The 23,389-nt window shown below is 47.0% G+C and overlaps 1 protein-coding gene across 1 annotated transcript in view; it reads right to left on the bottom strand.

Moving 5' to 3' along the window:
- The window catches only part of MRPL45 (mitochondrial ribosomal protein L45), a 41,197-nt gene that overhangs the window by 12,142 nt on the left and 5,666 nt on the right, over positions 1-23,389 (bottom strand). The window contains exon 4 of the mRNA XM_069751708.1: positions 12,452-12,550. Coding sequence (XP_069607809.1) covers positions 12,452-12,550 — 99 coding nt within the window. The remainder of the gene's footprint in view (positions 1-12,451; positions 12,551-23,389) is intronic.

Genomic DNA, 23,389 nt, shown 5'->3' on the forward strand with positions numbered 1-23,389 from the left:
AGCTTGGAAGTGAAGGAGCGCCGTTTTACTTTTTCAATGTAGAATTGGCTGGAATTGAGATTGGACGCCATGTCGCGTTTGGAGAGCCTCTGATGTGCCTAAACAGTGGAAACCCCCCACAAGTGACCCCATTTTGGAAACTAGACCCCTTAAGGAACATATCTAGATGTGTGGTGAGCACTTTGAACCCCCATATGCTTCACAGAAGTTTATAATGTAGAGCCGTGAAAAAAAAAAAAATCGCATTTTTTCTACAAAAATGATCTTTTTGCCCACAAATTTTTATTTTCACAAGGGTAACAGGAGAAATTAGACCACAAAAGTTGTTGTGCAATTTCTCCTGAGTACACTGATACCCAATATGTGGGGGTAAACCACTGTTAGGGCACACCGCAGAGCTTGGAAGAGAAGGAGTGCCGTTTTACTTTTTCAATGTAGAATTGGCTGGAATTGAGATTGGACGCCATGTCGCGTTTGAAGAGCCCCTGATGTGCCTAAACAGTGGAAACCCCCCACAAGTGACACCATTTTGGAAACTAGACCCCCTGTGGAACTTATCTAGATGTGTGATGAGAACCTTGAATGCCCAAGTGCTTCACAGACGTTTATAATGCAGAGCCGTGAAAATAAAAAATATTTTTTTTTTCCACAAAAAAGATTTTTTAGCCCCCAAGTTTTTATTTTCACAAGGGTAACAAGAGAAATTGGACCCCAAAAGTTGTTGTCCAATTTGTCCTGAGTATGCTGGTACCCCATATGTGGGGGTAAACCACTGTTTGGGCGCACGGCAGAGCTCGGAAGGAAGGAGCGCCGTTTTGGAATGCAGACTTTGATAGAATGCTCTGCGGGTATTATGTTGCGTTTGCAGAGCCCTTGATGTGCCTAACCAGTAGAAACCCCCCACAAGTGACCCCATTTTGGAAACTAGACCCCCCAAGGAACTTATCTAGATGTGTGGTGAGAACTTTGAATGCCCAAGTGCTTCACAGAAGTTTAGAATGCAGAGTCGTGAAAATAAAAAAAAATTTTTTTTCCACAAAAAAGATATTGTAGCCCCCAAGTTTTTATTTTCACAAGGGTAACAGGAGAAATTGGACTGCAATAGTTGTTGTCCAATTTATCCCGAGTACGCTGATGCGCCATATGTGGGGGTAAACCACTGTTTGGGCGCACGGCAGAGCTCGGAAGGGAAGGAGCGCCTTTTTGGAATGCAGACTTTGATAGAATGGTCTGTGGGCATTATGTTGCGATTGCAGAGCCCCTGATGTACCTAAACTGTAGTAACCCCCCACAAGTGACCCCATTTTGGAAACTAGACCCCCCAAGGAACTTATCTAGATGTGTGGTTGAGAACTTTGAATGCCCAAGTGCTTCACAGAAGTTTAGAATGCAGAGTCGTGAAAATAAAACATTTTTGTTTTTTTCACAAAAAAGATATTGTAGCCCCCAAGTTTTTATTTTCACAAGGGTAACAAGAGAAATTGGACCCCAGAAGTTGTTGTCGAATTTATCCCGAGTACGCTGATGCCCCATATGTGGGGGTAACCCACTGTTTGGGCGCACGGCAGAGCTTAGAAGGGAGGGAGCACCATTTGACTTTTTGAGCACAAAATTGGCTGTCGTGTTTGGAGACCCCCTGATGTACCTAAACAGTGGAAACCCCCCAATTCTAGCTCCAACCCTAACCCCAACACACCCCTAACTCTAATCCCAACCTGATCCATAATCCTAATCACTAACCCTAACCATAATCACAACCCTTACCCCAAAACAACCCTAATGTCAACCCTAACCATAACCCTAATCAAAACCCTAAATCCAACACACCCCTAATCCTAATCTCAACCCTAACCTCAAACCTAACCCTAATCCCAATACATCCCTAATCACAACCCTAACCTTAACCCTAATCCCAAACCTAACCCTAATCCCAAGCGTAACCCTAATGCCAACCCTAATCCAAACCCTAACCCTAATCCTAGCTCTAACCCTAACTTTAGCCCCAACCCTAGCCCTAACTTTAGCCCCAACCCTAACCCTAGCCCTAAGGCTACTTTCCCACTTGCGTCGTTTGGCATTCCGTCGCAATCCGTCGTTTTGAACAAGAAACGGATCCTGCAAATGTGCCCGCAGGGTGCGTTTTTTGCCCATAGACTTGTATTGCCGACGGATCGTGACGGATGGCCACACGTCGCGTCCGTCGTGCACTGGATCAGTTGTGTTTTGGTGGACCGTCGGCACAAAAAAACGTTCAATGAAACTTTTTTTGTACGTCGCATCCGCCATTTCTGACCGCGCATGCGTGGCCGTAACTCCGCCCCCTCCTCCCCAGGACATAGATTGGGCAGCGGATGCGTTGAAAAACTACAGCTGCTGCCCACGTTGTGCACAATTTTCACAACGTGCGTCGGTATGTCGGGCTGACGCATTGCGACGGCCCCGTACCGACGTAATTGTGAAAGAAGCCTAACCCTAAATTTAGCCCCAACCATAACCCTAAATTTAGCCCCAACCCTAACCCTAAATTTAGCCCCAACCCTACCCCTAACCCTACCCCTAATTTTAGCCCCAACTGCTGTTCTTCTGCCGGCCGGCAGATGGAGACAGATGGCGGGCGCACTGCGCATGCGCCCGCCGTTTTCTTCTGCCGGCGGCCAGGAGGAGCAGCAAGAGGATCCAGGGACACAGGTGAGTATTGTAGGGTCCCCGAATCCCCCTATTTCTCTGTCCTCTGATGTGCGATCACATCAGAAGACAGAGAATTACACTTTACTTTTTTTTTTTTTTTTTTTGCGGTCACCGGTAAACAGTTAATTACCGGCGATCGCAAAACAGGCTCTTTGGGGTCTCGGCTACCCCCGGCAGCCGAGACCCCAAAGATTCTCCCGGTGCCGGCCGGCGGGCGCACTGCGCCCGCCATTTTGAAGATGGCGGCGCCCACCGGGAGACACGAGGAGCATCGGGGGAGATAGGTGAGTATTGGGGGGCCACCTGGGACCCCTTTTCTCTGTCCTCCGATGTGCGATCACATCGGAGGACAGAGAAATTAAAAAGAGATTGCGTTTTTTTTTTTTTTTGCGATCGCCGGTAAACGGTTAATTACCGGCGATCGCAAATGCGGGGTGGGTTAAAAACCCCCCGAATCATGTTCTCTAGGGTCTCGGCTACCCCCGGCAGCCGAGACCCCGGAGGAAATCGGCCTCTGGGGGGCGCTATTCACTTTTTCCACAGCGCCGTTAATTAACGGCACTGTGGTTTAAGTACCCTTAGCGGCTGCCGTTAAAAGGCGTATCGGCGGTCGCTAAGGGGTTAAAGATGTCTGTTACATAGTTCTTTGTATCCATAACAACCACCGCTCCACCTTTATCCGCAGATCTAATTGTTATGGCAAGGACCTGTCTCCACAGCAGTGGGTGGAGCGAACTTAAGCCTGCAACAGTTAACCTGTTAAATGCCACCATTGATCTCTTGCAGAAGCCTTTACAGCACACAGAAATGGGAGGGTTCAACATTCTATGCGCCATCGCCTGCATGAAATATGAAAACAATTTAAAAAAAGAACACAAAAAGTTCAAAACATCTACCCCACACTTTTCCCCCATTAACCCCTTCATGACCCAGCCTATTTTGACCTTAAAGACCTTGCCGTTTTTTGCAATTCTGACCAGTGTCCCTTTATGAGGTAATAACTCAGGAACGCTTCAACGGATCCTAGCGGTTCTGAGATTGTTTTTTCGTGACATATTGGGCTTCATGTTAGTGGTAAATTTAGGTCAATAAATTCTGCGTTTATTTGTGATAAAAACGGAAATTTGGCGAAAATTTTGAAAATTTCGCAATTTTCACATTTTGAGTTTTTATTCTGTTAAACCAGAGAGATATGTGACACAAAATAGTTAATAAATAACATTTCCCACATGTTTACTTTACATCAGCACAATTTTGGAAACAAAAATTTTTTTTGTTAGGAAGTTATAAGGGTTAAAATTTGACCAGCGATTTGTCATTTTTACAACGAAATTTACAAAACCATTTTTTTTAGGGACCACCTCACATTTGAAGTCAGTTTGAGGGGTCTATATGGCTGAAAATACCCAAAAGTGACACCATTCTAAAAACTGCACCCCTCAAGGTACTCAAAACCACATTCAAGAAGTTTATTAACCCTTCAGGTGCTTCACAGCAGCAGAAGCAACATGGAAGGAAAAAATGAACATTTAACTTTTTAGTCACAAAAATTATCTTTTAGCAACAATTTTTTTATTTTCCCAATGGTAAAAGGAGAAACTGAACCACGAAAGTTGTTGTCCAATTTGTCCTGAGTACGCTGATACCTCATATGTGGGGGTAAACCACTGTTTGGGCGCACGGCAGGGCTTGGAAGGGAAGGAGCGCCATTTGACTTTTTGAATCAAAAATTGGCTCCACTCTTTAGCGGACACCATGTCACGTTTGGAGAGCCCCCGTGTGCCTAAAAATTGGAGCTCCCCCACAAGTGACCCCATTTTGGAAACTAGACGCCCCAAGGAACTTATCTAGATGCATATTGAGCACTTTAAACCCCCAGGTGCTTCACAGAAGTTTATAACGCAGAGCCATGAAAATAAAAAATAATTTTTCTTTCCTCAAAAATGATTTTTTAGCCTGGAATTTCCTATTTTGCCAAGGATAATAGGAGAAATTGGACCCCAAATATTGTTGTCCTGTTTGTCCTGAGTACGCAGATACCCAATATGTGGGGGTAAACCACTGTTTGGGCGCACGGCAGGGCTCGGAAGGGATGGCACGCCATTTGGCTTTTTAAATGGAAAATTAGCTCCAATCATTAGCGGACACCATGTCACGTTTGGAGAGCCCCTGTGTGCCTAAACATTGGAGATCCCCCAGAAATGACACCAATTTGGAAACTAGACCCCCAAAGGAACTAATCTAGATGTGTGGTGAGGACTTTGAACCCCCAAGTGCTTCACAGAAGTTTATAACGCAGAGCCATGAAAAAAAAAAAAAAATTATTTTCTCAAAAATGATATTTTAGCCTGCAATTTTTTATTTTCCCAAGGGTAACAGGAGAAATTTGACCCCAAAAGTTGTTGTCCAGTTTCTCCTGAGTACGATGATACCCCATATGTGGGGGTAAATCACTGTTTGGGCACATGCCGGGGCTCGGAAGTGAAGTAGTGACGTTTTGAAATGCAGACTTTGATGGAATGCTCTGTGGGCGTCACGTTGCGTTTGCAGAGCCCCTGATGTGGCTTAACAGTAGAAACCCCCCACAAGTGACCCCATTTTGGAAACTAGACCCCCAAAGGAACTTATCTAGATGTGTGGTGAGCACTTTGAACCCCCAAGTGCTTCATAGAAGTTTATAATGCAGAGCCGTGAAAATAATAAATACGTTTTCTTTCCTCAAAAATAATTATTTAGCCCAGAATTTTTTATTTTCCCAAGGGTTACAGGAGAAATTGGACCCCAAAAGTTGTTGTCCAGTTTCTCCTGAGTACGCTGATACCCCATGAGTGGGGGTAAACCACTGTTTGGGCACACGTCGGGGCTCAGAAGGGAAGTAGTGACTTTTGAAATGCAGACTTTGATGGAATGGTCTGCGGGTGTCACGTTGCGTTTGCAGAGCCCCTGGTGTGCCTAAACAGTAGAAACCCCCACAAGTGACCCCATTTTAGAAATTAGACCCCCCAAGGAACTTATCTAGATATGTGGTGAGCACTTTGAACCCCCAAGTGCTTCACAGACGTTTACAACGCAGAGCCGTGAAAATAAAAAATCATTTTTCTTTCCTCAAAAATTATGTTTTAGCAAGCATTTTTTTTGATTCACAAGGGTAACAGGAGAAATTGGACCCCAGTAATTGTTGCGCAGTTTGCCCTGAGTATGCTGGTACCCCATATGTGGGGGTAAACCACTGTTTGGGCACACGTCAGGGCTCGGAAGTGAGGGAGCACCATTTGACTTTTTGAATACGAGATTGGCTGGAATCAATGGTGGCGCCATGTTGCGTTTGGAGACCCCTGATGTGCCTAAACAGTGGTAACCCCCTCAATTCTACCTCCAACACTAACCCCAACACACCCCTAACCCTAATCCCAACTGTAGCCATAACCCTAAACACAACCCTAACCGCAACACACCCCTAACCACAACCCTAACCCCAACACACCCCTAACCATAACCACAACCCTAATTCCAACCCTAACCCTAAGGCTATGTGCCCACGCTGCGGATTCGTGTGAGATATTTTCGCACCATTTTTGAAAAATCCGCGGGTAAAAGGCACTGCGTTTTACCTGCGGATTTTCCGCGGATTTCCAGTGTTTTTTGTGCGGATTTCACCTGCGGATTCCTATTGAGGAACAGGTGTAAAACGCTGCGGAATCCGCACAAAGAATTGACATGCTGCGGAAAATACAACGCAGCGTTTCCGCGCGGTATTTTCCGCACCATGGGCACAGCGGATTTGGTTTTTCATATGTTTACATGGTACTGTAAACCTGATTGAACACTGCTGCGGATCCGCAGCCAAATCCGCACCGTGTGCACATAGCCTAATTCTAAAGGTATGTGCACACGCTGCGGAAAACGCTGCGGATCCGCAGCAGTTTCCCATGAGTTTACAGTTCAATGTAAACCTACGGGAAACAAAAATCGCTGTGCCCATGCTGCGGAAAAACTGCACGGAAACGCAGCGGTTTACATTCCGCAGCATGTCACTTCTTTGTGCGGATTCCGCAGCGGTTTTACAACTGCTCAAATAGAAAATCGCAGTTGTAAAACCGCAGTGAAATGCGCAGAAAAACCGCGGTAAATCCGCCATAAATCCGCAGCGGTTTAGCACTGCGGATTTATCAAATCCGCAGCGGAAAAATCCGCAGAGGACCAGAATACGTGTGCACATACCGAAACCCTAACCCTAGCCCTAACCCTACCCCTAGCCCTAACCCTAACCCTACCCCTAACCCTAACCCTAACCCTACCCCTACCGATATTCTAACATTAGTGGAAAAAAGAAAAATTTCTTTATTTTTTTATTGTCCCTACCTATGGGGGTGACAAAGGGGGGGGGGTCATTTATTATTTTTTTTATTTTGATCACTGAGATATAATCTATCTCAGTGATCAAAATGCACTTTGGAACGAATCTGCCGGCCGGCAGATTCGGCGGGCGCACTGCGCATGCGCCCGCCATTTTGGAAGATGGCGGCGCCCAGGGAGAAGACGGACGGGACCCCGGCTGGATCGGTAAGTATGACGGGGTGGGGGGGGACCACGGGGGGGGGGGATCGGAGCACGGGGGGGGGAATCGGAGTGCGGGAGGGGTGGAACGGAGCACGGGGGGCGTGGAACGGAGCACGGGGGGGCTGGAATGGAGCACGGGGGGGTGGAACGGAGCACCGGGGGGGGTGGATCGGAGTGCAGGGGTGGGTGATTGGAGCACGGGGGGGGGTGATTGGAGCACGGGGGGAGCGGACAAGAGCACGGGGGGGAGCGGAGCACTGGACGGAGGGGAGCCGGAGCAGTGTACCGGCCAGATCGGAGGGCTGGGGGGGCGATCGGTGGGGTGGGGTGGGGGCACACTAGTATTTCCAGCCATGGCCGATGATATTTCAGCATCGGCCATGGCTGGATTGTAATATTTCACCCGTTATAATAGGTGAAATATTACAAATCGCTCTGATTGGCAGTTTCACTTTCAACAGCCAATCAGAGCGATCGTAGCCACGAGGGGGTGAAGCCACCCCCCCTGGGCTAAACTACCACTCCCCCTGTCCCTGCAGATCGGGTGAAATGGGAGTTAACCCTTTCACCCGATCTGCAGGGACGCGATCTTTCCATGACGCCGCATAGGCGTCATGGGTCGGAATGGCACCGACTTTCATGACGCCTACGTGGCGTCATGGGTCGGGAAGGGGTTAAAAATAAAGATATAAAAAAATGGTTTGTATGTGCGTATGTGATATTGCTATGTCCATAAAAGTATGATCTATCAAAAACTAAAATATATTAAGATTACATAAACAGAAAAAATAAAGTCAAAATTTGTGTTTTTTTAGTTTGCTGCAAAAGCACAAAAAAAAGCTGCAAGTCGCGATCAAAATGTTATGTCTATTCCACTATGGTATCAATCAAAACGACATCGCCACCCACAAAAAAAATCAGCCCTCACACTGCTCCATTGACAGAAAAAATTAAAACATTATGAGTCTCTGAATATGGTGACAATCAAAAAACGTATTTATTTTAAAAAATATATATTTTTTTTACAATTTTTTATTGTTTTAGCACCAAAATAATTAAAAAATGGCATAGCCATAATTGTACCAACGAGGAGAATTATAATGTCAGGTCTTTCTTACCACGCAATGTACACCATAAAAACTATTTAAAGGAAAACTGTCAGAATTTCGAGAACACTCACCGCTCTTAGAACTTTTTTAGTTTTCCCGTACACTATGTGGTTATATTAAAGATGTAATTCAAAAGTACAGCTTGTTCCGCAAAAAATCAAGCCCTCATATGTCTATGTGACCAGAAAAATAAAAAAGTTATGGATCTTGGAAGAGGGGAAAGAAAAAAGAAAAAAGTAATAATGAAATTGGCCATGTTGGAGAGAGGTTAAGCATTAAAACTATGGGCTACAATATTACAGTCTTATGAAGACCAATAAAAAAGAATTGAATTGGAGGCACTCCTCTACTTTCATCGAACATAATAATAATAATTTTATTTATATAGCGCCAACATATTCCGCAGCGCTTTACAAGTTATAGAGGGGACTTGTACAGACAATAGACATTACAGGATAACAATCACAGTTCAAAACAGATACCAAGAGGAGTGAGGGCCCTGCTCGCAAGCTTACAAACTGGGGAAAAGGGGAGACACGAGAGGTGGATGGTAACAATTGCTTTCGTTGCCATGGTGTAAGGCTCAGGTGTTCATGTAAAGCTGCATGAACCAGTTACCTGCCTAAGTATGTAACAGTACAGACACAGAGGCTATTAACTGCATGAAGTGTATGAGAACATGTTGCGAGGAACCTGATTATGTATTTGTTTTCTTTCTTTTGAATGGGTCACACAGGGATCGTTAGGTTAATGCATTGAGGCGGTAGGCCAGTCTGAACAAATGAGTTTTTAGGGCACGCTTAAAACTGTGGGGATGGGGGATTAATCGTATTAACCTAGGTAGTGCATTCCAAAGAATCGGCGCAGCATTGCATCTACCAAGTAAGGGCAGTTATTTATTGCCACCATAAAACTTTATTGCAGTTATAATTTTTATTTGTTCTACTGGCGTTAAGAAAGAGTTTTAACATTGATTTTTTAGTGCTCTGTAGACTTGTTTCTTTAACCCTTTCACGCTGCAGCCCTTTTTCATTTTTGCATTTCTGTGTTTCGCTCCCCTTCTTCCCAGAGCCATAACTTTTTTATTTTTTCCATCAATATGGCCATGTGAGGGCTTGTTTTTTGCAGGACGAGATGTACTTGTCAACGACACCATTGGTTTTACAATGTTGTGCACTTCAAAATGGGAAAAAAACTCCAAATGGTGTGAAACTTAAAAAAAAAGTGCTAAAACTGACCTGCCATTATGAATCTCTCCTGGTCATTGCGAGTTCAAAGACACCAAACATATATACCGTATATGCTCGAGTATAAGCCGAGATTTTCAGCCCACTTTTTTGGGCTGAAAGTAACCCTCTCGGCTTACACTCGAGTCATACCCAGGGGTCCGCAGGGGAGGGGGAGCGGAGCTGTGTAATAATACTCACCTGCTCCTGGCGCTGTCCCTGCACATCCCTGGTTCCCTGAACAGTCAGTGCAGAGGACGGGGAGGACACAGCGGCGGTCAGCAGTGGAACGGGAAAGGTGAGTATAGCAAGTGGCGGGGGCCTGAGAGGTGAGTATGTGATTTTTTAATCGCAGCAACAGCATATGGGCCAAATATCTGTATGGAGCATCTTATGGGGCCATGTGCAGCGTTATATGGGGCAAATATCTGTATGGAGCAACTTATGGGGCCATGTGCAGCGTTATATGGGGGCAATTATCTGTATGGAGCAACTTATGGGGCCATGTGCAGCATTATATGGGGCAATTATCTGTTTGGAGCATCTTATGGGGCCATGTGCAGCGTTATATGGGGAAAATATCTCTATGGAGCATCCTATGGGGCTATGTGCAGCATTATATGGGGCAAATATCTGTATGGGGCCATGTGCAGCATTATATGGGGCAAATATCTCTATGGAGCATCTTATGGGGCCATGTGCAGCATTATATGGGGCAAATATCTGTATGAAGCATCTTATGGGTCATAATCAACATTTGTGCAGCATTATATGGGGCATATTTTAATATGGAGCATCTTATGGAGCTCATCATAAACTGTATGGAGCATTATATGGGGCTCCTGATTCAACATGGATATTCAAAAACACTTAACATACTGATGTCTCAATTAATTTTACTTTTATTGGTATCTATTTTTATTTTTGAATTTTACCGGTAACATAGTAACATAGTAAGGCCGAAAAAAGACATTTGTCGATCCAGTTCAGCCTATATCATAATAAATCCCCAGATCTACGTCCTTCTACAGAACCTAATAATTGTATGATACAATATTGTTCTGCTCCAGGAAGACATCCAGGCCTCTCTTGAACTGAGTTCGCCATCACCACCTCCTCAGGCAAGCAATTCCAGATTCTCACTGCCCTAACAGTAAAGAATCCTCTTCTATGTTGGTGGAAAAACCTTCTCTCCTCCAGACGCAAAGAATGCCCCCTTGTGCCCGTCACCTTCCTTGGTATAAACAGATCCTCAGCGAGATATTTGTATTGTCCCCTTATATACTTATACATGGTTATTAGATCGCCCCTCAGTCGTCTTTTTTCTAGACTAAATAATCCTAATTTCGCTAATCTATCTGGGTATTGTAGTAGCTGCTGAATTTTCCACCCTAGGCTTATACTCGATTCGGCTTATACGCGAATATATACGGTAGGTTGTTTTTTATTTAAATGGTGAAAAAGTATAGTTTCTCCTTGCAGAGATCGACATGCTAAGCATGCCGAGATGAGGAGACTTAAAGATGCAATGCTCCTCTGGGTAATATGCTAATTATGCAAATTGTCTCTTCAGAGAGGAAGAGAGCTAGAACTCTAGTGCCACTTATTGGAAGGTAGCAATCCTACAAGTCAATGTTGACCCTTTAACGAGCCTTGTCACATGACTTAGGATAATAGACAAACCAGAATCTCAATTTGCAAACACTGTGTTTTGGGGTACTGCCCCTCGTCAGTGCAAAGTGGAGATCTGGTTTGGCTGTGTGAGAGGCGTCAGACCGTTATCCAAGAAGTATCGTTTCTCCTTGCGGATATCGACATGCTAAGCTCTCTTCCTCTCTGAAGAGGTAATTTGCATAATTAGCATATTACCCAGAGGAGCATTGCGGCTTTAAGTCTCCTCATCTCGGCATGCTTAGCATGTCGATCTCCGCAAGGAGAAACGATACTTCTTGAATAACGGTCACCGATGGGCGGGATTTCTGGCACACTTACCGGAAGCGCGAATTAAATGCCACTGTCAGAGATTGACAGCAGCATTTAACAGGTCAACAGCCACGGGTGGATCGCAATTCCACACACGGCTGTTAGGGGCGCATGTCAGCTGTTCAAAACAGCTGACGTGCCGGGAAAGATGTGGGCTCAGCACTGGAACCCCCATCAAAGGTAGGGACATGACATGCGGCGAACTAGTACAGTGCATGTCGTGAAGCAGTTAAAAAGAGTGGTTGACAGAATTACAAGAGCTCAAGAGTGTAGTAATACACATTTATTGGATTTTAGCATTTTTATTTGTATTTTGTTCACATTTGTCTTTCAGCTGTGTGAACTGCTGGTCATGTTACTAATCTAAAGCAGAACTTATCACCGGATAGATGATAAAACACTAATTTGGTCTACCCTTTCCTAGTGTATCCTCACCCATCCCCTGTAGACTGTGAGCCCTCGCAGGCATGGTCCTCCCTCACTCTGTACTTGTGTGTGCCTTGTTTTGCTCATGTTTATTGTACTTGTCTATATTTGCCCCTTTCACATGTAAAGCGCCATGGAATAAATGGAGCTATAAAAATGTATCATAATAATAATAATTGGGTCTGACCACTGGGACCCTCACTCAGACACACTCTAATCAGACAATTCAGAATCCCATTTTTGGGATTGTTTGTGGTCCCAAAAATTGGTCCCGATCAGAAAGTTATCATTTATCCGTTGAAAAAGCGATAACTTCTAAAGATAGGAATAACATCAAGCAGAAAATCCAGTAATCTATTATGTAAAAAACATAAACACAGTAGATCCAGTAGAATCCGCAGCATTTCACACTCTCTGCAGCAGACATTATAAGTCATATACAAAGGCAAGGCTACTTACTGTGTCAGACAGTTGTGCGCTTCAATGAAGATTTCCTGAGCTTTCTCTGGAAACACCTTGGTGCTAAAATCCTCGTCATAGTTTTTGATCTTTCGAATCCTATAGAAAAGAAATACAAAAATTATAATCAGGTATGTTAAGAATTCAGTTAGTGGCAAGCTGTTATCCCCTTCCCGACATGGTGATTTTATATTTCTTTATCGCTTTATTGGGGATCACAAATAACCGTGGGTGTATGCTGCTGCCGCTAGGAGGCTGACACTATGCAAAAAAAGAAAAGAACAATAGACCTTCCCCGGCAGTAAACACCCACCGACAGGCACTGAGCACCTCAGTTTGTGCTTAGTGTCTGTAGGAAGCGGACCTGGAATTCCCAGATCCGCAGCTAATCATTTTTTGCTTTCGCAGGTTTGTTGTGTTTTACTAATTATTTATTTTGTTTTTCAGATTCAACTTCTAGGGAATCAGGGTGTTAATTCACACTGCCTTCCCAGCATTAGTGGCTGAGCGAGCAGTGTGGTGTCACCCACATCGCAACACTCAGGCCTGCTGGCAGGACATTTCTCCCCTGTGCCTTTATTGGTGCCTCAGGGTGAGTTTGGTGGCCGGTCCTTGACGAATTTCCTCCTCACTCCTCTCCTCGGAGGGGGCTGAGAGGGAGACGGTAGTCACCAGCGGTGACCTCCCCCCTTTTTCCCTAATGGGGTTGATGCCGTCTCCTGGAAGAGGGTTCTTCTCTCCAGCGTCCCTGACTTCCCTTGGGCCCCTGGACGACCCTCATACAGAGCTGAAGATCAAAATAATGAAGATATATCGGGGGGAAGGGGATTGTTGTTTGTATTACACGCTGGCTCCCTTCCCTCCCCTGGACCTGTCAGCGCTGCCCTGCCGTCTATTCCATGCGTTTTCCATTCAGCGCCGCAGCTCCCCTTTTTTACTTTCACTTTACCTCAGTTCGGGCCGATCGGCCACACCTCCTAATCGCCCGAGCTTTCTTGGCACCCAGTGATATTTTAATACAGCTCACACGCCCCCTTCTGCCGCTGGACCTATCAGGGGTTTTTCTCTTCCCGGTCATTTGCTGTGCGCTTAACCACTCCCCCCTACCCCACGAGGCCTCTATTCCTCCTCCATCTTGGATTCTGCTTCCTATCCGGATGCTACTCCACTCGGGGGGCACAGATACCGGCTCAGCTGCAGCTCTTTCCTTCCTGTATGGTACGCTTTTATCCGTACCCTAGCAACCCTCCCCTGCAGTATATCATACTCTGGAAGAAGCGCTGCAGTAGTTTAGACTTACACAAGCAGAGCTTTCCAACCCTTTTTTTCTTACTATAAGCACACAGCCTACATAAGTCTAACTCTATTGGGGCTTCTGTTTCCAAACCCACCATCATTCATTACGCTTGCTCACGCTGCAAGAAAAAGTGGTCAGCAGGTCAGTCGTCACCCTTCTGCCAATCCTGCAGTCCGCCTACCATGTCTGCTCTGAAGGAAGCTTCCGAATCTTGGGATGAGTGCACACCCCCTCCCCCAGAGTGGGCAGTTGCTAGGTCTCAGTCAGTCTCTGACTTGACTAAAGTATCCCAATCTCTGGTCCAGTCGCTTGAACGACTTCCGCATATAGCTACAGCCACCAGTGCTCCGACCGTCTCTCATGGCGAGTCGCACGCACCTGTTATCGACCCTCAGAAGAACGCTCCTGCCGGCCGTTCTAGAAAGAGGTCCCTATCTGGCTCCTCTTCCAACTCTCCGGGTCCCTCAGCAGTTCCCAAGCTGCTCACCTCTTCCCAATTCCCCTCTTCGGAGGAGGACCTTGGGTCAGACATAGATTCCCAGTCCGGGTCTGACTCAGACCAGACACCTGGCATACAGGCTATTTGGCTCTCTCCCAAACTCTTAAGCTTAAACAGGACGAGGTTCCCTCACAGGATCCTTCTGTCTCCTTCAAACGGGTCAAGCGTCCATCTCGCTCCTTTCTCAATCACGAGGAATTGGAGTCTACCCTGTCTAAGCACTGGGAACATCCTGAGAAGCGCTTCTCAGGTAGAAAACACCCAGACGTATTATACCCGTTTAGTGCTGACCTTCTTGCCAGATGGGCAGAATCTCCGAAGGTGGACCCGCCGGTTTCCCGTCTTTCATCCAAGACGGTCCTGTCCTTACCTGACGGTACGTCGCTTAAAGATGCTACGGACAGACAGATTGAGATTCTAGCCAAATCAGCTTTCGAGGCATCAGGAGCTTCCCTCTGCCCCAGTTTCGCCTCCACCTGGGTGGCAAAGGCCATTTCCGCCTGGGCCAAGATTCTTCGACGAGGCATTTTGGCTTCGGCTTCCCCACAGGAACTGGCTGATTTGGCAGACCAGATTGGCCACGCGGGCAAATACGTTTTGGCTGCCTCCTTGGATGCAGCGGCCTGTTCCGCAAGGGCAAGTAGCAACATCATTGCTATACGCCGCATTCTTTGGCTCAATGCATGGAGCGCAGATACAACTTCTAAGAAGTCTCTCACCAACATAGCCTTTCAGGGTTCCAAACTCTTTGGCTCTCGCTTAAATCAGATCATTTCTGATGCCACAGGAGGAAAAAGTACTTCCCTCCCTCAGTCTAGACCAAAACGTTTCTTCAATAAAAAGGGCCCTGGGCCTTTTAGGCACTTTCGTCAATTTCGGACCTATGACTCCTCTTCCCAACAAGAGCAACCGTCCGCTTCTGGAGAGCGGAGGAGACCCTCTTACAAGCCTGCCCCCAGATGGAGAACTAAGAGACAACCTTTCAGGTCCTCTGGCTCCCGTTCCGGTAGATTTCGTTCCAAGTGACGAGTCGCTCCCACCTGGAATGACTTCCAGGGTGGGAGGCAGACTTAATTCCTTCCGGTACGCCTGGCTGTCTGTAGTCAGCGACGCCTGGGTCAGAGAGGTAGTTACCTCCGGTTACAAGATCGAATTTTCTTCCCTTCCGGAAAATCGTTTCTTCCTCTCTCGTCCACCAAGGCAACCATCTCAACTGCCCAGGTTTGTTCAGGCCGTCTCTTCCCTGGTCACAGCTGGCGTAGTCGTTCCTGTCCCTTCAAACGAGCGTTTTTCGGGGTTCTACTCGAACCTCTTTGTAGTCCCCAAGAAGGACGGTTCCTGTTGTGAATTCTGTGGCTGAGTTCACTTCTGTGGTCACAAGTGGTATTGCAGTCTCTGGGCTTCCTCCCTCAGGTGTTTTGGTGAGCTCGTTGGCTGCCTTGCTATTTAGCTCCACCTGAGTCTGTCTTCCTTGCTCCTTGTCAATGTTCCAGTGTTGGATCTGAGCTACTGCATCTTTCCTTGGGCCTGCTGCTCTGCTAGATAAGTGCTTCTAGTTTGTTTTCTGTTTTTTCTGTCCAGCTTGCTATTATCTTTTGCTGGAAGCTCTGAGAAGCAAAGGGGTGCACCGCCGTGCTGTTAGTTCGGCACGGTGGGTCTTTTTGCCCCTTTGCGTGGTTTTCGTTTTAGGGTTTTTTGTAGACTGCATAGTTCTCTTTGCTATCCTCGCTCTGTCTAGAATATCGGGCCTCACTTTGCTGAATCTATTTCATTCCTACGTTTGTCTTTTCATCTTGCTAACAGTCATTATATGTGGGGGGCTGCCTATTCCTTTGGGGTATTTCTCTGAGGTAAGTCAGGCTTGTATTTCTATCTGCAGGCTAGTCAGCTCCTCAGGCAGTGTCGAGTTGCATAGGTAGTGATAGGCGCAATCCACTGCTGCTTATAGTTGTGTGAGGATAGATCAGGTACTGCAGTCTACAGAGATTCCACGTCTCAGAGCTCGTCCTATTGTTTTTGGTTATTGCCAGATCTCTGTATGTGCGCTGATTACTGCACGCTGTGTTGCCTGATTGCCAGCCATAACAGTACAAGGAGCCAGACCAATGATTCCCAATAGAGGGAAAAAAGAAATCCTGACATTTTTTTTTCTTAGCTCTGTCTTCAGTCTTTTTTTTCCCCTAGACATTAGAGTGCTTCAGGACACAGCTGTGGACATGGATATTCAGGCTCTGTGCTCCTCAATGGATAATCTCGTTGTAAATATACAAAAGATTCAAGATACTATTGATCAGAAATCGATGCTAGAACCAAGAATTCCGATTCCTGATTTGTTTTTTGGTGACAGAACTAAGTTCCTGAGCTTCAGAAATAATTGTAAGCTATTTTTGGCCTTGAAACCTCATTCTTCTGGTAATCCTATTCAACAGGTTTTGATTATTATTTCTTTTTTGCGTGGCGACCCACAGGACTGGGCGTTTTCTCTTGCACCAGGAGATTCTGCATTGAGTAATGTTGATGCATTTTTCCAGGCGCTGGGATTGCTTTACGATGAGCCTAATTCAGTGGATCAAGCTGAGAAAAATCTGCTGGCTTTATGCCAGGGTCAGGATGATGTAGAAGTATATTGTCAGAAATTTAGGAAATGGTCAGTACTCACTCTGTGGAATGAATCTGCACTAGCGGCTTTGTTCAGAAAGGGTCTCTCTGAAGCTCTTAAGGATGTAATGGTGGGATTTCCTATGCCTGCTGGTTTGAATGAGTCTATGTCCTTGGCCATTCAGATCGGTCGTCGCTTGCGCGAGCGTAAATCTGTGCACCATCTGGCGGTATTGTCTGAGAGTAAGCCTGAGCCTATGCAGTGCGACAGGACTATGACTAAAGTAGAACGGCACGAACACAGACGTCTGAACAGACTGTGTTTCTATTGTGGTGATTCTACTCATGCTATTTCTAATTGTTCTAAACGCACTAGGCGGTTCGATAGCTCTGCCGTTATTGGTACTGTACAGTCCAAATTCCTTTTGTCCATTACCTTAATGTGCTCTTTGTCATCATATTCTGTCATGGCGTTTGTGGATTCAGGCGCTGCCCTGAATCTGATGGATTTGGATTATGCTAAACGTTGTGGATTTTTCTTGGAGCCTTTGCGGTGTCCTATTCCGTTGAGAGGAATTGATGCTACACCTTTGGCCAAGAATAAGCCTCAGTACTGGGCCCAGCTGACCATGTGCATGGCTCCTGCACATCAGGAAGTTATTCGCTTTCTGGTACTGCATAATTTGCATGATGTGGTCGTGTTGGGGTTGCCATGGCTACAAACCCATAATCCAGTATTGGATTGGAACTCTATGTCGGTAACCAGCTGGGGTTGTCAGGGAGTACATGGTGATGTTCCATTTTTGTCTATTTCGTCATCCATTCCTTCTGACATCCCAGAGTTCTTGTCGGACTTTCAGGATGTATTTGAAGAGTCCAGGTCTGATGCCCTACCTCCGCATAGGAATTGTGATTGTGCTATCGATTTGATTCCTGGTAGTAAATTCCCTAAGGGTCGTTTATTTAATTTGTCCGTACCTGAACACACCGCTATGCGCAGTTATGTGAAGGAGTCCCTGGAGAAGGGACATATTCGCCCATCGTCGTCACCATTGGGAGCAGGGTTCTTTTTTGTAGCCAAGAAGGATGGTTCGCTAAGACCGTGTATTGATTACCGCCTTCTTAATAAGATCACTGTTAAGTTTCAGTATCCCTTACCATTGATATCTGACTTGTTTGCTCGGATTAAGGGGGCTAGTTGGTTTACTAAGATTGATCTTCGTGGTGCGTATAATCTGGTGAGAATCAGGCAGGGAGATGAATGGAAAACGGCATTTAATACGCCCGAGGGTCATTTTGAGTATCTGGTGATGCCGTTCGGACTTGCCAATGCTCCATCTGTTTTTCAGTCTTTTATGCATGACATTTTCCGTGAGTATCTGGATAAATTCTTGATTGTTTACTTGGATGACATTTTGATCTTCTCAGATGATTGGGAGTCTCATGTGAAGCAAGTCAGAATGGTTTTCCAGGTACTGCGTGCTAATTCCTTGTTCGTGAAGGGATCAAAGTGTCTCTTCGGTGTGCAGAAAGTTTCATTTTTGGGGTTCATCTTTTCCCCTTCTACTATCGAGATGGATCCGGTTAAGGTTCAGGCCATCCAGGATTGGACTCAGCCGACATCTCTAAAAAGTCTGCAGAAATTCCTGGGCTTTGCTAATTTTTATCGTCGCTTCATCTGTAATTTTTCTAGCATTGCCAGACCATTGACCGATTTGACCAAGAAGGGTGCTGATTTGGTTAATTGGTCTTCTGCTGCCGTGGAAGCTTTTCAGGAGTTGAAGCGTCATTTTTGCTGTGCCCCTGTGTTGTGTCAACCTGATGTTTCTCTTCCGTTCCAGGTCGAGGTTGATGCTTCTGAGATTGGTGCAGGGGCGGTTTTGTCACAGAGAGGTTCTGGTTGCTCAGTGTTCAAACCATGTGCTTTCTTTTCCAGGAAATTTTCTGCTGCTGAGCGTAATTATGATGTGGGCAACCGAGAGTTGCTGGCCATGAAGTGGGCATTCGAGGAGTGGCGTCATTGGCTTGAGGGTGCTAAGCATCGCGTGGTGGTTTTGACTGATCATAAGAACCTTACTTATCTTGAGTCTGCCAAGCGCTTGAATCCTAGACAGGCCCGTTGGTCGTTATTTTTTGCTCGTTTTGATTTTGTGATTTCATACCTTCCGGGCTCTAAAAATGTGAAGGCGGATGCTCTGTCTAGGAGTTTTGTGCCCGACTCTCCGGGGTTATCTGAGCCGGCGAGTATCCTCAAGGAAGGAGTCATTGTGTCTGCCATCTCCCCTGATTTGCGGAGAGTGTTGCAGAAATTTCAGGCTAATAAACCTGATCGTTGTCCGGCCGAGAAACTGTTCGTCCCTGATAGGTGGACTAGTAAAGTTATCTCTGAACTTCATTGTTCGGTGCTGGCCGGTCATCCAGGAATCTTTGGTACCAGGGAGTTGGTTGCTAGATCCTTCTGGTGGCCATCTCTGTCACGGGATGTGCGTGCTTTTGTGCAGTCCTGTGGAATTTGTGCTAGGGCTAAGCCCTGCTGTTCACGTGCCAGTGGGTTGCTTTTGCCCTTGCCGGTCCCGAAGAGGCCTTGGACACATATTTCGATGGATTTCATTTCTGACCTTCCCGTTTCTCAAAAAATGTCGGTCATTTGGGTGGTCTGTGATCGCTTTTCTAAAATGGTCCATCTGGTGCCCTTGGTTAAATTGCCTTCCTCCTCTGATTTGGTGCCTTTGTTCTTCCAGCATGTGGTTCGTTTACATGGCATTCCTGAGAATATTGTTTCTGACAGAGGTTCCCAGTTTGTCTCGAGGTTCTGGCGAGCCTTTTGTGGTAGGATGGGCATTGACCTATCTTTTTCCTCGGCCTTCCATCCTCAGACTAATGGCCAGACCGAACGAACCAATCAGACCTTGGAAACATATCTGAGATGTTTTGTTTCCGCTGACCAGGATGATTGGGTGTCATTTTTGCCGTTGGCTGAGTTCGCCCTTAATAATCGGGCCAGCTCGGCTACCTTGGTCTCTCCATTTTTCTGCAATTCTGGGTTCCATCCTCGTTTCTCTTCAGGACAGGTTGAGTCTTCGGACTGTCCTGGTGTGGATTCTGTGGTGGACAGGTTGCAGCAGATCTGGACTCAGGTAGTGGACAATTTGACCTTGTCCCAGGAGAAGGCTCAGCTTTTCGCTAATCGCAGACGCCGTGTGGGACCCCGACTTCGTGTTGGGGATCTGGTTTGGTTATCTTCTCGTCATATTCCTATGAAGGTTTCCTCTCCTAAATTTAAACCTCGTTTTATTGGTCCGTATAGGATTTCTGAGATTCTCAATCCGGTGTCTTTTCGTCTGACCCTCCCAGACTCCTTTTCCATACATAATGTATTCCATAGGTCGTTGTTGAGGAGATACGTGGCACCTATGGTTCCATCTGTGGAGCCTCCTGCCCCTGTTTTGGTGGAGGGGGAATTGGAGTATATTGTGGAGAAGATTTTGGATTCTCGTGTCTCTAGACGGAAACTCCAGTATCTGGTCAAATGGAAGGGTTATGCTCAGGAAGATAATTCCTGGGTTTTTGCCTCTGATGTCCATGCCCCAGATCTTGTTCGTGCCTTTCATGTGGCTCATCCTGGTCGGCCTGGGGGTTCTGGTGAGGGTTCGGTGACCCCTCCTCAAGGGGGGGGTACTGTTGTGAATTCTGTGGCTGAGTTCACTTCTGTGGTCACAAGTGGTATTGCAGTCTCTGGGCTTCCTCCCTCAGGTGTTTTGGTGAGCTCGTTGGCTGCCTTGCTATTTAGCTCCACCTGAGTCTGTCTTCCTTGCTCCTTGTCAATGTTCCAGTGTTGGATCTGAGCTACTGCATCTTTCCTTGGGCCTGCTGCTCTGCTAGATAAGTGCTTCTAGTTTGTTTTCTGTTTTTTCTGTCCAGCTTGCTATTATCTTTTGCTGGAAGCTCTGAGAAGCAAAGGGGTGCACCGCCGTGCTGTTAGTTCGGCACGGTGGGTCTTTTTGCCCCTTTGCGTGGTTTTCGTTTTAGGGTTTTTTGTAGACTGCATAGTTCTCTTTGCTATCCTCGCTCTGTCTAGAATATCGGGCCTCACTTTGCTGAATCTATTTCATTCCTACGTTTGTCTTTTCATCTTGCTAACAGTCATTATATGTGGGGGGCTGCCTATTCCTTTGGGGTATTTCTCTGAGGTAAGTCAGGCTTGTATTTCTATCTGCAGGCTAGTCAGCTCCTCAGGCAGTGTCGAGTTGCATAGGTAGTGATAGGCGCAATCCACTGCTGCTTATAGTTGTGTGAGGATAGATCAGGTACTGCAGTCTACAGAGATTTCACGTCTCAGAGCTCGTCCTATTGTTTTTGGTTATTGCCAGATCTCTGTATGTGCGCTGATTACTGCACGCTGTGTTGCCTGATTGCCAGCCATAACAGGTTCCCTTCGCCCAATTCTGTATCTCAAGTTTTTGAACCGCCATGTTCAACTCTGCCATTTCAGGATGGAGTCCTTGCGGTCTGTGATTGCCGCCATGCAGCCCGGGGAGTTCCTGTGTTCGGTGGACATTCAGGATGCGTACCTTCATGTTCCTATCTGCGTACGGCACCAGAGGTACCTTCGGTTTGCTATCCAGGAAGAGCACTACCAATTCATGGCCCTCCGGTTCGGCCTGGCGTCGGCCCCTAGGGCCTTCACCAAGATCATGGCGGCGGTCATGGCCATCCTTCGTTCCAGGGGGATACTCATCATCCCCTACCTAGAAAATCTTTTGATTATGGGTTCTTCTCATCGAGACTATGGGCGAAGCCTCCAGATCTCTCTGGACACTCTAACTCGCCTCGGGTGGATCATCAACCGGGACAAGTCCTCTCTGATTCCCTGCCAGCGTCTGTCCTTCCTCGGCATGGAATTGGACACGAACTTGGCTCGGGTCTTCCTCCCAATGGACAAGTTCTCCGGTCTCCGCAAGGCAGCCCAATCTCTCAAACACCCAGCTCCTCGCTCGCTTCGGTTCTGCATGGCAGTCCTGGGAAAGATGGTTGCCTCCATGGAGGCCGTTCCCTTTGCCCAATTCCACACACGTCCCCTCCAACTGTTTCTTCTCTCCACTTGGAACAGATCCACGACCTCACTGGACCGCCCCGTTCGTCTGCCTCGACAGGTTCGGCAGTCATTGACCTGGTGGACCCTGTCTTCATCGCTCCTCAGAGGGAGGTCTTTCCTTCCGCTTCAGTGGCAGGTCATCACCACAGATGCCAGCCTGCTCGGTTGGGGAGCGGTCTTCCGACATCTCACAGCGCAGGGTTGCTGGACCCACCAGGAGGCTCTTCTTCCTATCAACTTACTGGAGATCAGAGCAATCTTCCTTGCCCTACTCCACTAGCAATCACTCCTGGCCGGTCGTCTCGTCCGCATCCAGTCGGACAACGCCACGGCCGTTGCGTACTTAAACCACTAGGGAGGGACGCACAGCAGTCAGGTAATGGCAGAGGCAGCAAGGATACTTCATTGAGCGGAACATCACGCTCCGGTCATTTCAGCTGTCCACATTCCGGGCATCGAAAATTGGGCAGCCGACTTCCTCAGCCGCCAGGGCCTGGCGGCGGGCGAGTTGTCTCTCCCTCCCTCAGTATTCGACCAGATTTGTCTTCGTTGGGGCACCCCATACTTCGACCTCATGGCGTCTCTGATGAACCACAAGGTTCCTCAGTTTGTCGCCAGATCCCGGGACCCTCTGGCCATCAGCCACGATGCCCTGGTAATCCCATGGTCGCAGTTTCAGTTTCCTTACCTATTTCCCCCCACTTCCCTTGATCCCAAGGGTAGTAAAAAAGATAAAGTTAGAGGGGATTCCTGTCATACTCATAGCTCCAGACTGGCCAAGGTGCCCCTGGTATGCGGAAATGGTCAACGTGCTCGCGGATACCCCTTGGAGACTCCCAGACGCTCAGATCTTCTCTCACAGGGCCCACTCTTCCACCAGAGTTCTCAGTCCCTGCATTTAACGGCATGGCTGTTGAGGCCGCGGTTCTGAGGGAGTCTGGTTTTTCTCATCAGGTCATACAGACCATGATCAGAGCCAGGAAGCCCGCTTCTTCTCGCATTTACCACAGGTACTGGAAGGCTTTCTTCCGGTGGTGTGAGACACATGACGTCTTTCCGATGACTTTTTCCCTTCCGGACTTTCTGGGCTTCCTGCAGTCGGGTCTCAACTCGGGTTTGTCCCTCAGTACCCTAAAGGGTAAAGTTTCCGCCTTGTCCATTCTTTTCCAAAGGGACTTGGCTTCCGTCTCTCAAGTGTAGACTTTTCTGCAAGGAGTAGCTCATCTTGCTCCTCCTTTTCGTCCTCCGCTGGAACCATGGGACCTCAATTTGGTTCTTAGTGCCCTTCAGGCCGTTTCTTTTGAACCGCTTCAGAACGTCTCTTTTTCCTTTCTTTCCTGGAAGGTGGCCTTCCTCATTGCCATCACTTCAATTAGAAGAGTTTCCGAGTTGGCAGCATTATCCTGCCGCTCCCCCGTCCTGATTCTTCATCAAGACAAGGTCGTTCTA

Source organism: Ranitomeya imitator, chromosome 2 (assembly GCF_032444005.1).
Source record: "Ranitomeya imitator isolate aRanImi1 chromosome 2, aRanImi1.pri, whole genome shotgun sequence".
Taxonomy (NCBI): domain Eukaryota; kingdom Metazoa; phylum Chordata; class Amphibia; order Anura; family Dendrobatidae; genus Ranitomeya; species Ranitomeya imitator.